General features: G+C 31.6%; 1 protein-coding gene across 1 annotated transcript; it reads right to left on the bottom strand.

The window, feature by feature from the left end:
* Positions 1-4431: 4431 nt before the first annotated feature.
* LOC106465106 (glutathione S-transferase Mu 1-like) lies at positions 4432-12642 on the bottom strand. Its single transcript, XM_013925303.2, has 7 exons — positions 12487-12642; positions 10168-10308; positions 9882-9963; positions 9385-9485; positions 8184-8279; positions 6349-6459; positions 4432-4656 (listed from the first exon to the last, which is right to left on the bottom strand). Exons 1-7 carry the CDS (start codon positions 12526-12528, stop codon positions 4549-4551), a joined length of 681 nt encoding a protein of 226 aa, XP_013780757.1. The 5' UTR covers positions 12529-12642; the 3' UTR covers positions 4432-4548.
* Positions 12643-14641: the final 1999 nt, after the last annotated feature.

Genomic DNA, 14641 nt, shown 5'->3' with positions numbered 1-14641 from the left:
CTATTAGTGATTTCTTCTTCAGATTTGGTATGCCATACGAACTGCATTCAGATCAAGGCCGTAACTTTGAATCAACTGTGATTCATGAATGCTGCAAGTTGTTTGGCATACGAAAGACCATAACAACGCCACTTTACCCACAGTCCGATGTGATGGTAGAAAAGTACAACTGGACACTAGGACAGGAATTGGCAAAGTTTTGTAATAGCCACCAAGATGACTGGGATGTCTTACTCCCTCCCCTGTTGATGGCTTATAGAACAGCAGAGCATGAAGCCACTGGATACACTCCAGCAAAGTTGATGTTTGGTCGTGAACCTTGGTTGCCAGTGGATCTGTTAACTGGACGCCCACCTTATGAAGAGTTGCCTGAGAATGTGTCAGAGTTTGTGAAAGTGTTATCGGAAAGAATGAATGATATTCACCATCACGTGCGTTCACACTTGAAAACGTCTGCTGATTCGATGAAGTTATCTTATGATAAGAGATCTACTGAAGTCAGCTTTGAACCAGGAGACAAGGTGTGGTTGTATAATCCCAGGAAGACCAAAGGGAAGTCTCGTAAGTTGTCTTCTCCATGGGACGGCCCATATGACATAGTGGATCGTGTCTCAGACGTGACTTTCCGAATAAAATGTGGTCGGCGAGGTAAGCCAAAGGTGGTGCATGCCAACAGGTTTTGGCATTATCACGGTTCAGAACATTTCAGTTGGGACGAAGTGAACAACAGAACAAAAGACACCGCTAAAGACATGTCCCCTCGAAAGGCTACTGCCGAAGAAAAACTCTACCCGGTTTAGAGAAGGGAAACAGAGAAGCCCTTGATGAAGTTACTACCAATGATGTAACTGTTATCGATAATAAGACATTTCCTGATGGAGCAGATGAACCCCACGTGAAGCAGAAGTCAACGAGATGGAGGCCAGTATGGAAGAAGATACGTCCCGTAAAATTACCGTACTCGGCTTTCTCTCAACTGTTGGAGACTTTCGTCTTGTTTATTTTCTTTCTCATCCTACCACTGCTGTAGACTCTCTTCTTGTTTCTTTTTTCGTTCTTCTTGTTTTTTGCTTTTTCCTCCAACAACTGCTGTAATTTCTCTTCTTGTTTCTTTTCTTTTTCCTCCAACAACTGCTGTAGTCTCTCTTGTTTATTTTCCTGTTGGAGCTGCCACTGTTGCAGGTTTTCTTGCCACTGCTGCTGTCTCTCTTCTTGTTTCTTTTCTTTTTCCTCCTGCTAAGCTGTAGTTTGATTTGCCACCTCTCGTTTCCATCTTCTTATTCTTTTTTCTTTTCTGTCCCACTCTCTGATACCAGTTTGTTACATATCTGCTTGTTTGGTAATTTCCCGTAAAAATTCGCTCCGAGAAACTTCAACGATACAAGTCCTTTATTAATTAAATCTAGTTTATTCTTTCTCGTTACAAACTTTGTAATACACAGAATTTCCAGAGTCAATACCTTTGCAATCTCGATAACAAAACACACACTTTATATTACCATCACTACTGCTGGCTTGACTCAATTATCTGTCTCTATATCTATCTGCTATTATTTCTCCGCTTTAGTTGCCGGGCTTATATACAATAAAAGAGGGCGCCTAGAAAAGGCTAGATTTGCCAGGAAAAGTCAAGATCCTTCGAAAATCTCATGACGTATTATCAGAATCACGTGACTTCCGCTGTCGTAACAATACATTAAAACTAACAAATACAGGCTACAAGTAAAAAGTACTGTCGGGGCAAAAAGTACTGGATTATATTGTAATGAGTATGTTCTATTGTGCAACATATTTCACTTCTTGGATTGTTCAGATGAGGAACTATTGGGGGAAGAAAAACAAAAGGGACAGAGAAGGATGTGAATGTTAAACTTAAGGCGGTAATAGATGTAGGTGATTCTTTGACAAGGCATGTGGGTTGGATAGTCTGCGGGTTTAATAGGAAAAAAAAACATTATGCTACCCAAGGTGATGGATATAATAAAGGGGCTAGCAATGATGCAGTTTTTGTTGTGCACATACGGGCTAATGATGTAGGGAAAGGTAAGTCAGAGGAGCTAAATGATAAGTACAAGGGGTTGGTTAAGGCATATAAAGAAAAGGGCCATAACTTAATTGTGTCAGGGATACTGCCGAGAATTAATTTTGTGGATGAAATTATAATTCGGTCACTAGGGCTAAATGCTAGGCTTAGGTTAATATGTAAGGATGAACAAATTGGCTGGTTGGAATTTAATGGGAGAAGAGAGCTGTTTGGAATGGATGGCTTACATTTAGATATGGTAGGGGCTGGCTTGTTCGCAAGGGCTATCAATTCAGCTGTAAGGGAGGTTTGAAACTAGCACTAGACAGTGATGAGGGCCCGGGTAAGTTGAACGCAAAAAAATATGAAACAGAGAAAGGTTCAGCATAGGAAATGAGCATAGAAGTAGTTCTAAAGGTAGGCTTAATTGTTACTATTGTAATGCTAGATATATAAAAAATAAAATAGAAGACTTTAGAGCGCTGTTAGGAATGGATGATTTAAATATAATTGGAGTAATTGAAACATGGTTAAATGTAGATGATTTTGATGAGACATTACTTGAAATATAGGGTTACAGGTTATTTAATAGGGACAGAGTACTAGACAGAGGGGGAGGAGTGGCTTTTTGTGTAAAATGTGAGTTACCTCCTGCTGAAGTTGAATATATCAAAGATAATAGCAAGGTTATTCAGTCCATTTGAATTTCTATTGGCGGATACGAAGAGAAAAGTATTTTAGTGTTACAGACCACCAGATGATACTGATGAACTTAATAAGAACTTTAAAGTGAGATTAACATTTCAACAGCTAATGAGGTCATAATTATGGCTGATTTTAATTTCAGGCATACAGATTGGGAAATGAGGGAGAAAGGTTTGTTAAACTGTTCAAGATGGTTTTCTTCACCAATTGGTCAATAAACCTACTGGAAACAATACTATTTCAGATTCATTGTTAACTTCTAATAAAGAAATGGTTGAGATGGTGGAAATTGGGGAACATGTGGGTGCACATGATCATTGTTCTATTAGGTTCGATGTTTTACAGCATATGGAGATCAGTAATAATGATATTTTGGTTACAAATTTCAAAAAAGCAAATTTTGAAGGGAATTGTGAATTGAGCAGCTGAGTTATTTGGAGACTGATCAAATGTGGAAAATTTTTTTAAATATTCAAGATAAACATATTCGTTATATAATGAAAAGGATGGCTGCAAATAAAAAAAAGCAGGTTGGCTCACAAAGGGTATAGGGGATAAAATTAAAGAAAATCATCTCAAATTTAAGAAATTTAAATTGACTGGTTATGGTGGGAGATTTTAAAGATTAAGTTTGTTTGTAATTAAGTGCAAAGCTACACATTGACTAGCATGGATGAACTTGTAAAGGCTCTTGTCACATAGTTAGAAAGCCAGAAAAATTGTGATAGTTATGGGATGTTGTCTGCTTTTTTGCATGTTATTATTCTATGTTCTCTGGTGCATTATCTAATTAAAAAAATTATTTAGTGCACTACTATCATTAGTATACAAAAATAGTAGGGTTAAGGGTCCTCAAAAAAAAAAAAAAAAAGTCCAGGCAAGTACTTTATTTCTTGTTTTTCATATGTATTCTTTATTTATTATTATAAAAGTAACTAAATCAGGTTGGATTAAATAAATTAAAAATTAATATGATAAAAAATTTTGTAAGCCTCATGTTCCCTAAGTGATTTATAATGGTGCTAATAGTAGTTAGACATGATTGAAAGGGCTATAAAACAATGAAATTTAAGTATAAGTCATTGTATACTGTTACAAGTTTAAAGCTACTTAGGCTAAACAAATGCAGTTTCATGTTACATTCTGAAGTCACTTGATAAAGAAAAAAAAAGGGTAATTTATATCTATTTTGTTGGTTACTAGGTTGGTCAAATTGACCAACCTTGTATAGAACTAAAATAACAGAAAATATAAAGCTTTACTGAAAATAAACATTTGAAATGTATTTAGGAGGTTTTAGAGATTATGAAAATGAAACTTGAGATTTTTGTGGACGAAGAAAAATATTTTTAATGTCACCATGAAATTCACTTTGCACTTTTTTTGGACTACTAATGAAATACACGATATATTCACAACCAAATTTTTTAGTAAAAATACTTCATTAAAAAAAATCTGATTTTTTGTATACAAAAGACTTGCAATGTTTCCCAAATTTTGTGAATATACACATAACGTATTAAAAGTTATAGTATAAATACTTAATGAGTGCAAATGTGTTTATGGACTCGGGATTTTATACTGAGCCCATTGCGAAAGGGTTAAAAAGATGACTAGAATCATTTCATGATATCATTTAAATAAAATAAATTAACTGGTACATTTAATTATAAATGAAATGATCAAAAATACAAAAGCAGATATATTTCAGGGAAAAATATTTATTTAAATTTGATTACATAAGCCAACATATTTCTTATTAAATTGCCATTAATATAATTGTTCAGGCTTTGCAATTTCAGAAGCAGCTGATAATATATTCACTGTGAAGGAGACTGGAGTCTACTTCCAAACTTTGCCATGTCACCATTCAATGGCCACTTTATGTAGCTGTCAGACTTCATGTACAACTGGATTGTGGGTAGACCCTAAAAAAAGAAGAACCCTTAATTCTTCTACATTACTATTTCTAAATGTTTTCATTAAGTACATGTGTGTATTCCCATACACGCAATACTTTTCCACCCTATTTGTTACTTTGATACAAATTAATGTTTGAATAATATGGTGAAAATAATAAAACTAAATAATCCACAGTTATCTATTGAAATATCTACTATACTGTATATAGATGGATAGTTCCTACTAGCACAGAATGTGACCTTTAATAAGGTCTGAGGATAAAAAGACTAATGAAGAAAACATCAGTTACAAAACATTAAGGTGGATGATATGGTAATTCATAATGCATACAATCTCATTTTTTAAGTACAGGTGGCTACCAGGAGCTAGTTCAAAACTTCCTTCAAATTCTAACTTATGGTTCACCTTGTTTGAAAGTATATCACACACAATATTTCATACTCATTTTTTAATACCATATTTGCTCAAATATAATGCACACCTTTTTTCCCAAATACCACACAAAAAATTGACTGCACATAACATTCGTGAACATTCAATTTCGTAAGGTATCTTATTAGAAGGAACTATCGAAAATCATTAAAGCATCATTAAAGATTTCAGAAAATGTTGCATATGCAATGGATGAGATGAATGATGACACATGGGAGTCAGAAGAGGATGAAGCAAAGGTTCAAGGAAGCAAATCTGATGTTAGTGACAATTCTAGCAATGACGAAGATGTATGTGAAGATTTTTTTTATTATTATTAGTTTAATGTATTACCGCATATGTACTTTTCAATAAATTTTGTAAAATTGACATGTAAAAAAATTTTCAATGAAAGATTTCCAAAAATGTTTAATACACTGATAGTTGTTTACTGTATTTAGAAACTATTCAATACATTTTGTACAACTGATGTGCAGAAAAACAAATCTTCAATTTAACCTTTCAATATTGGATGTGCATTATATTAGGGCAAATATGGTACTCAATATTTTTGCCACGTGACAAACTGTCAAAAATAAATTAACATCAAAAGGATGCAGTGACAGAAAATGGAAAGATAAGAAGTACTATTGGTTAGTGAACTTAACACTTTTTGATCAAGTTGAAGAAATATCTCTAAAAATAAGATTTAGTAATCACATTCAATCTGTATGTGCTGAAAACTGCTGGAAATAATTTAACCAGATTAACAAGATAAAAGTTCACTCAGAGTAGGTGTTTAGTTGAAACTCTGTAGTAAAGTAAATGAAACACATGGCATTAAGTTTACTTCTGAATCTATGAAATAATTTAAAAAACAAGCTATATAAGTAGAGTATTAGTCTGGATTTTGTAGTTTCTTGAATAAAATGTTAATAATGAAGCCATAATATTAACCTATAAAATGAATAACAGTAAATTATATGTTCAAGTTTGCCAACTAGTTAAACTAAGTTTTTGATTAGCAAAAAAACATCAAATTGCACTTCTACTGCTTCAAAAATAACAATCATACTCAGTAAAACTTGATTTATTTAATCAAGCACACACTCACACGTGTCTTTTATTAATTTTGAACATCATTCAAAAATAACATAACAATGAACTATCAGAGAACTATACTTTTTATATAAGTGTAATACCAATTTAACTTTGACATTAATTAAAACAATGAACAGCAATGACCTCTTATTAAGTAATACCTAAAACCCTTTTGATAATCTCACCTCAAATCTGTCAAGAAATTCTTTGAGATTTGGAAAGTCTTTGTAACAGTCTGGAGCCAAGATTCTATGTTGATCCAGCATTTCATAGATGATGAAGTCCACATATGATAACTAGAAACATTGAATAAAGCATTTTAATGTCAGTTAATAGTTTATTCTTGTCATTTCCATAGATTTACTGGATTCATCAGAATAGTATACTATCAATAATAGCACATCTTAAGGCTCAGTATAAGCAAATTTGGTTAAAAGAATATAATCCAGAATAAACAGACCTTCTCCATTGCATTTACTGTAATTTTCACAAAAAAAGTGATATAGAATTTAGGGTGCATATCAAGTGATAAAAACCCTATAACCCAAGCACTTTCGAAAGGTGGACCTTTCTTCTTCAGGGGCAAACTGGGAATGGTGGTGTAATTGAATGAGCGATATATAAAGGGAGTTGAGTGATATCATGAATGTCATCTGGTCTTCCATGAAATGTTTAGTATATTTTTCCACGTACTGTTGCAAGTGTGTTTCATTTCCAGAACAAAGTGACCAGAGACGAGAGCATTATGTAAAAAGGTATTAGGGATATCTTGCTTTAGAAATGGTTAAAAAAAATAAAACTATACTTAAGTGTTTAATTAAAATAAAGGTGACACCTGGAGAGTGATTGAAAAACTGAAGTTAAGCTAATTAATCTGTACAAGAAGCTATGGAAAATTATCTTAAATAAATAGTAAGTTTTAGAAAAATGAAGGCTCACACTACATGAAAGAAATAAGCAAAGAATAAAAATTATTTTTCTGACAGAGATGAAACAAATGATCAGGGATCATTGATTCCAGGATTTAGATTGATTCTAAAACGTTGAACAGTGTTTAGATTAGCAATATAATATACAGTAACAAATCTAAATGTTTTCTTTTTTTTTTTTTTTTTTTTTTTTACAACCAGTCCAGACCATCTTTTCAAACACGTGTTGTGAATGATAATGCCTAATTACTAGAAATGCTGCATTTTAATGGTATGGCTATTAATGCTCTCCATTTCCAAAGCATTTATGAGAACTGTTTTCATTCATTTTCAGTATGTTTAATCATGATTCTTGAAATACAATGATTAAGAAGCTAAATTTTGTGAATTTTAAGATTTATTTACATACACACTTAGAAATGTTTGAAAATATAAAACTAGTTATCACTACATTATGTTTGATATTCAAAACTACAAATCATTTTCAATGAAACCTTCAAATTCTGAGTCCAACTCACTGTCTGAATAGTTGGCACTACTTCTCTACCAGCTTGAAATGGGTTTTTGGCAGTGTGTATTTGCCAGACACAATCACAAAAAGTAAGCACACAATTAGAGATTATTAGGTGCATATTATTTATTGCAATAAAGCAAACTTAACTCTTTGTTCATGAAGATCAGAGTGCATATTATATTTGAGAGTCAATTATATTCAGAAAATTATAGTAGTTATTTTCCTAAGAACTATGCTTTATGTAGTCTAATGTTTACTTGAAGTCAGTGTACATCTAGCATTTACATACAAAAAAAACAGTTGAGAAAATCTTAAATAAGAATGTTTAAAATGTGGTTAAAATATTAAGTGTTTATTCCTATATGAAATTAATCAAATACCTACAAGAATGTCTCACTGAAATTTAACTTGTGAGATAAGTACATAATTTTTTGAAACTCCAGGTCTGGTTAAAAAGATTTTTTTTTAAATGTTAATACATTAAGTTTTGATGTAGGATAGTGTAACACAACAGACTTATAGAATTTTTTTTAATTAGTTCGATCATCCACAGATGATAAATCTTACTGTATATTACCTTCTCCCCAGCAAACCACTTGTTCTTTCCAAGGAAGTTAGAGAACAGTTTCAGTTGGTTAGGCAGATCTTTCAAATAACCTTCCTTAAGACTTTCCTACAGAAAAGATGAAAGTTAGTTCTTCACTTAAAATACAAAATTTGGGAATTAAAGTACATCAAGTTTAAAAGCACAGTATATTAATGTATTAACACCTACCTTAACATGTTTATCAGGGTTTGAGTATATGAGAAACTAAGGGAGAAATTACTGCATTAAGATATGGCAAGTGATAGGGAATTCTGAAGAGATGCATGAATACATACAAACGTGTGAAGATAGACAAGAATAAAAACCTATTCAAATATAGAGATAGTGTGCCCTTAATATTCATTATGAAGTATCTTACTCTTGGATTTCCTTACATTTGGATTCAAAATAATTTAACTGAGCAGCTATATGAATATGATTTGTTCTAAGCTTCATTGAGTTATAAATACAATAATTGATTTTAATAAATTAAGGAAATAAACTATAACAAATATTCCAATAAATACTAAAAATAGTGGACTATTTAAACTTTTTAGTATAGAAGTTGTACCTTTAGTAAAAGTAGCCCAAGTCATGTATATTATACAAGGTGATTTTTAAAATATTCATTGGTTTTTGGAACTGTAAACTTTGTGTTTTAGTACATCCACAATACAGTATTATTAGTTTAATTTATAGAAAAGTGTGAATATGTAAATTTTCTAATGCATTTTTGTATTGTTGAAAGAAATCTGCCATTTAACACATTTACTTTTAAATTCAATTTACCAGTTGCAAAGCAAATATTAAAAATAAAGGTAGTTTATAATATCCGTGAAAAGATCCAATAAGTCAAAATTAGTCCTGATTTAGCCCTGAATTAACAGAATTATCAGCGTATGACATCATAAAAAAAAAACTATTATCTAGAAGTAATTTAAGAAGCTTGTTTGGAATGATACAAGTATGTTCAGATAATATTAACCACGTATCAAGCCTGTAGATGCAACAGTTTGATTTCATAATGCAACATTCTTGTCACCAATAGTAACCCCCAAGTTAAGGAGCAACAATGGACAATTAGAAAAAGAACAATTAGCCTATCTTTTTCATTATAGCCATTTAACATGCTAAGAACAAAAAATTGATCACTATATTGATCTTAAGACATAAAAAAAAACAAAAAACTTACAAAATCTGGAGAATAGGCAAATCTAATAAAACCCATTCTAAAGTCTACCAGCTGTTGTTCAGCCATATCGATCCTTATCTTTTCTTGTTCAGTTTCACCATCTAAGGAAATAATAAGCAAAGTTTCTTTATCCACAAAAAAATATTAAACTTAAATGATTGTATAAAATGTAGAAATAGTATAGAACAGATAGATCACAATATGTAAAGTAAATTATCTCCCCCCAAAAATAAACATTCTCCAGTGATTGGGTCTTAAACTCATTTTGCTGTTAAGTCATAAAAAAAAAAACTTACATTTCATTTGATTAAAGAAATACAGATATATACATTACTCACCCATATTTTCAAAATGAAACCCAAAACTCTACTGCTTTCTCCTGAACAAGAACAGTCAACTATTTGAAAGAGCTCGAGTTTTGGGTCTCGTTTTGAAAATATCACAAGTTTTGTAAGTGATCCTGTGTGCTAACTACTTAACCTGGATTCATTACTCACCCATTTTATACTTCCTTGCCAGATGATGCAAAATAGCACCACTTTGGCTGATTTTGGTGTCTCCATCAATATAATATGGTAGCTAGAGAAAACACATCATATCAGCTGGAAAGTGCATTCAGGCATATGCAATGTTTAACATGTTTAGCTTAATTTCTTAAATTGCAGTGAAATATTAAAAAACAAAGTTCTGTCTTCAATAGAAATCAGTTTTTAGTATTATGTGTATATCAAACTACAAACCTATACAATTTAATTATTAATTATATTAAGATGAATATTTTACATTGGGGAAGTCTAGTCCCAAAGAATGTTTTTCATTCAACCAAGAGCTGCGATCAAAATCGGGTGGGGGGCCACAGTTGTATCGTTTGTCCTCAAACTCAGTTTCATTGTAGGATAGCAGCAGACGGATTGGCTGGGCCAACTACATATAGATATAAAAATGAAATTAATTTAATGTAGACAAAAACAAAATATTTAGTCTTATGTGACTAAATTTAAAGAATAAAAAGTAATATGTAGTGAAGCTTGAACTTGAAATTCAGTATTAATACACAAATGTAAGAAAATCAGTTTATAACAAACCTTAATATCAATCAACATTATTAACAAGCTTCAGCTTTTCAGATTTGTATGTGTGAGAGTCAAAAAGATACAAATTAATAATTTTTCATTCGACTAAAAGTCTGAGAAACAACAAAAAACAACACCCAAGTTGAAACAGTTTCCCAATCATATATTAATGAGATATTAAGATGTTTGGTAAATTTTGTCAACATTCTTGATTTGCAAAGATTGTGTATATTTAAAGAATATTTACTGTTAAAAAGGAATCATAGCAATGTGGAGATATTTTTGTAGATTAAAATATGTGGTCTGTCTTCTCTAAAAATGTTTAACAGGACACAAAATTGTAATTTATACATGGTATACTGGATTCAGCCTGTGGTAGACCTTAAATTCTGCAAGGTATAAACAAGTAATATACAAGAATGCTTTCTATAATGAACACAGTACACAACATTAATCATTCAAGTTTATCCTCTCTTTTTGAAAGAAAACTTCTACAACTTTATCTGAAATTAAAGCCAATTTATCAAAAACAGTCTTACGGTACACATTCACACACTTTTCTTCATTTATCTAATTCTAAAAGAGCATGACTTTTGAACATACTGAATGTTGAAATGTTTAAATGGAATGAACTGGGTGTTCTTTGACAAGGAAGATTCAAAGTGTGTGTGTTGACATTAAACTTAATATCCAAATCCACACAAAAGGCAACAATCCAGAGGAAACTATTCAACCAACTAGGTGATATGAAGTTAAAGATGTTCATTATTTTTTTTAGTTTGAAACTGATAGAAATAATTTTTTAAAGTTCTCTATGAAACTTTATTGATACATAGGAGACAAACGATAGTATTTAGCAAAGTTTAATTATCTGTTCAATCATATACTAATAGGTTAACTTGAATAATTTGGCTCTTGTTCCATCATGCTATTTTAGTATTTAATTTTAATGGTTATAATAATATTAGATGAAGTATTTAACTAGTCTCTTTTTAGGTGCTATCTTTCAGATAGTTTGCATTGCAGCTGTTGTTTTTAAAATTTTATACCAGCAAAAGTTAAGGGAAAAGTACGTAGTTTTGACTTTTGTGCTTGATTATTAAGGTGATATTTCATGTTGCACTGGCGATCTGTTTAACTTTAACCCTAGTATTAGTACAAATGGTAGTAATACTAATACAGTGATAGTATTACAACACAGTACTAAGTAAACATTAAAAAGTTAACTTATACATATAGTTACGTTAAACTGTAAGCTTATACTATTAGTGTTATACTTATAGTTAAAGTGAGGGAGAAGACCCCAGCCCTCCATCAGTCTATGTTAATTTTTTTCCTGTGCAGGTAGTCTAGATAGACAATATAAAAATTACTAATACAGTGATAGTATTACAATGCAGTACTAAGTAAACATTAAAAAGTTAACTTATACATAAAGTTACGTTAAACTGTAAGCTTATACTATTAGTGTTATACTTATAGTTAAAGTGAGGGAGAAGACCCCAGCCCTCCATCAGTCTATGTTAATTTTTTTCCTGTGCAGGTAGTCTAGATAGACAATATAAAAATAAAATATGGGAAGAAAAATTTACGCAAAATCGTAATTTTATAACAGATTTTTTGAAGTTTACAGTTTACATCGGAAATTCAATTAAAAATTGTTAAAATTTGTGCAATGTGTGTAATCCATATGAATAAATTACTTTATACTTAGTTTTAAACTTATAGTGCCATTTATTTTTTTAAATAGTTACTTACTCTTTATTGGTATATTAATTTACAATTACAAAATTAAAATAGACTTGAAGCCTTAGTTATATTGTCATAAGTTATACCGTTATACTTAAGTAATAAATACCAGTTATATTAAACTTAACTTTTAAAGTTTTACTCAGTATAAGTTTCAGTTATTTTCAAAAACAATTAACATGGAGAGATAGGGGTCTTCTCCTTCTACATAACCTATTTAAATGTTGATTATAATAGTTAGTTATGTTCAACTTAACTCCAGAAAATGATTAATACTCACACCGCGAATATTCCAATATCCCAAAATAGGTTTTGTAGCCATCCTTTATGATAGTCTTCTACTTCCAACTATAAACAACGTCGAACAAGTACGACTCTTTGAATCTCCTTCTTGGCTCTAGCAAGATTGAGCAGTTACCGCGCATTTTGAGAGTCATAACCAACAACAGAGTAGAGAGGACGCTGCAATTTATCGTTACAATAATAATAATAGCGTTTTTCTTACATCTCATAAAACCTCTTGTCTCCCTTGGATCGGCGGTAAATTTTCGAGCTTACAACTCAAAAATCAGGGGTTCTATTCCCCGCGGTAGGCACAGCAGATAGCCTAATGTGGCTTTGCGATAAAACAAACAGACAAACTTAAAAGCTCTCTGCATATAATGCATATTTATACTTCAAATTACTTTTCTTGAAGTAAAGAACAGGCATATTTTCATAGATAATGTTCTTAAGAAGTTGAATAGCCACATCAATGACGATAATTCACTACATTATGCCGCAGAGTTAAAAGTTAAAGAAATGGCGTCAGAATCATTTCATAATACATATTATCGGATATCTAGATTCAAAATCATTACTTTTTATGCCTCTTTGTGTTATGATTGTGTAAAATTAAATATTGAATTATTTCGTCTAATTTCAAAGTTTTTAGTTCATTTGCTAGATATTTAATTATTTCATATCACAGTAGATTTCTATTTTCTGGAAATTTTTCTTCCAGCTCTTGCTGTTGTTTTAGCGAAGTTTAGTATTGCGATTCCATAAATTTATCGCTCAATTACCAGGGAACTTTTTTTCCCCCCAAGTGCAATGACAAAAAGTGTTTTCCCCCTTCAAAGGAAAGTTTTATAACTTACATGATTTCGAGAACTAACGATAACTAAGTGATATACCTAAGTTATGAATATAATGCTTGGAGACGGCTTGAATGGGTAATGAAGAAAAACTTTAATATAAGTTTAACATAACAGCAAATGTACAACTTTGTCGAAACGTTGTACATTTGCTGTTATGTTAAATTCATGTTATAGTTTTTCTTAATTACCCATTGAAGCCATCTCTCCAAGCATTATTAGTGTCAAAGTGGGTTCCTCGTCATCGAATTTAAGTTATGAATGTAGCTTAACAGTCACTTATGAAATTTCCTCTCGTACCTATGGTACAAACTCAAAAAACTTACAGCATCGACCTGACTGTTATGACTGACTAACTAATCAACTCGTTGACTAATATCTAACTGATTAATCAATCAACAACTCTCTCTCTCTTTTTACAATATTCCCCTCAAGTTCCTAGAAAATTCCAGACATTACGTCAAATCTAAAAATTCAAAAAATTTATACGAGTCACATAACATCATTAGGTGACGCTAAACTCTAAGACCTTCTTGCAAATAATACAAAATTGTTTGTTTGTTTTGAATTTCGCGCAAAGCTACACGAGGGCTATCTGCGCTAGCCGTCCCTAATTTATCAGTGTAGCTGTTTCTCCGGTGGGTCAGGAGTAAGACTACAGACTTACAATGGTAAAATTCAGGGATCGATTCCCCTCGGTGGACAGAATCCATTGAGTAGCTCTGCACTGAAAACAAACAAACAAACCACCACAATTTTTTGGACTAAGAAACACTCGATCAAAATGTTTATAGGGATAATTTCACAAGTTTTTAAATAAACTTGGGTCCTCAATGGAGGTATGATTGCTTCTTTTGTTCTTATCAGATGGACTTTTGTAAACGCAATATTACTCATGTTGGAAATACTAGAAAAATAAAACTTTGTGAGGTAGTAACCACTCTCTTATTTCGTATAAGCCCCATTAAATCTAATACAAACTCTTTATATAGTTTAGATAACTTTAAGGTTTATATTTAACTATTTTAATCATTACTTATTCTTGCATCGATTTGCATTTACAACCGCATGGTCCTGATATTGTTTAGAAGTACTTACATGTCCTTTCTTTAAGGTGGAAAAAGTCGGAGGTTATCGGTTTTTGCGATGACAATATTTACATGCAAACCTAAAACAACAACAACAAAGGCAAATCGAACCACAACAATTCACAAAGCAGTTTTCTGCTCTTTTAGACTACAGAGCCACCCATTTTTCGCATCTTTTATTATTTTCAATTAATCTTTCATATATTTCTAG

The sequence above is a fragment of the Limulus polyphemus genome, unplaced genomic scaffold (genome assembly GCF_000517525.1).
Source record: "Limulus polyphemus unplaced genomic scaffold, Limulus_polyphemus-2.1.2 Scaffold1838, whole genome shotgun sequence".
In the NCBI taxonomy this organism is placed as follows: Eukaryota; Metazoa; Arthropoda; class Merostomata; order Xiphosura; family Limulidae; genus Limulus; species Limulus polyphemus.
The sequence above is the reverse complement of the archived record's forward strand: the minus strand, read 5'-3'. Positions and strand labels throughout refer to the sequence as shown.

Coding starts and splice junctions, on each gene's coding strand:
- LOC106465106 (XM_013925303.2), bottom strand. CDS start 12,528: ATGGCTACAAAACCTATTTTGGGATATTGGAATATTCGCGGT. Junction 9,486..9,881: donor GGCAAGGAAGTATAAAATGG/GTGAGTAATGAA, acceptor TTATTTCCTTAG/ATGGTGAAACTGAACAAGAA. Junction 6,460..8,183: donor AGTGGTTTGCTGGGGAGAAG/GTAATATACAGT, acceptor CAATGTTTCTAG/TTATCATATGTGGACTTCAT.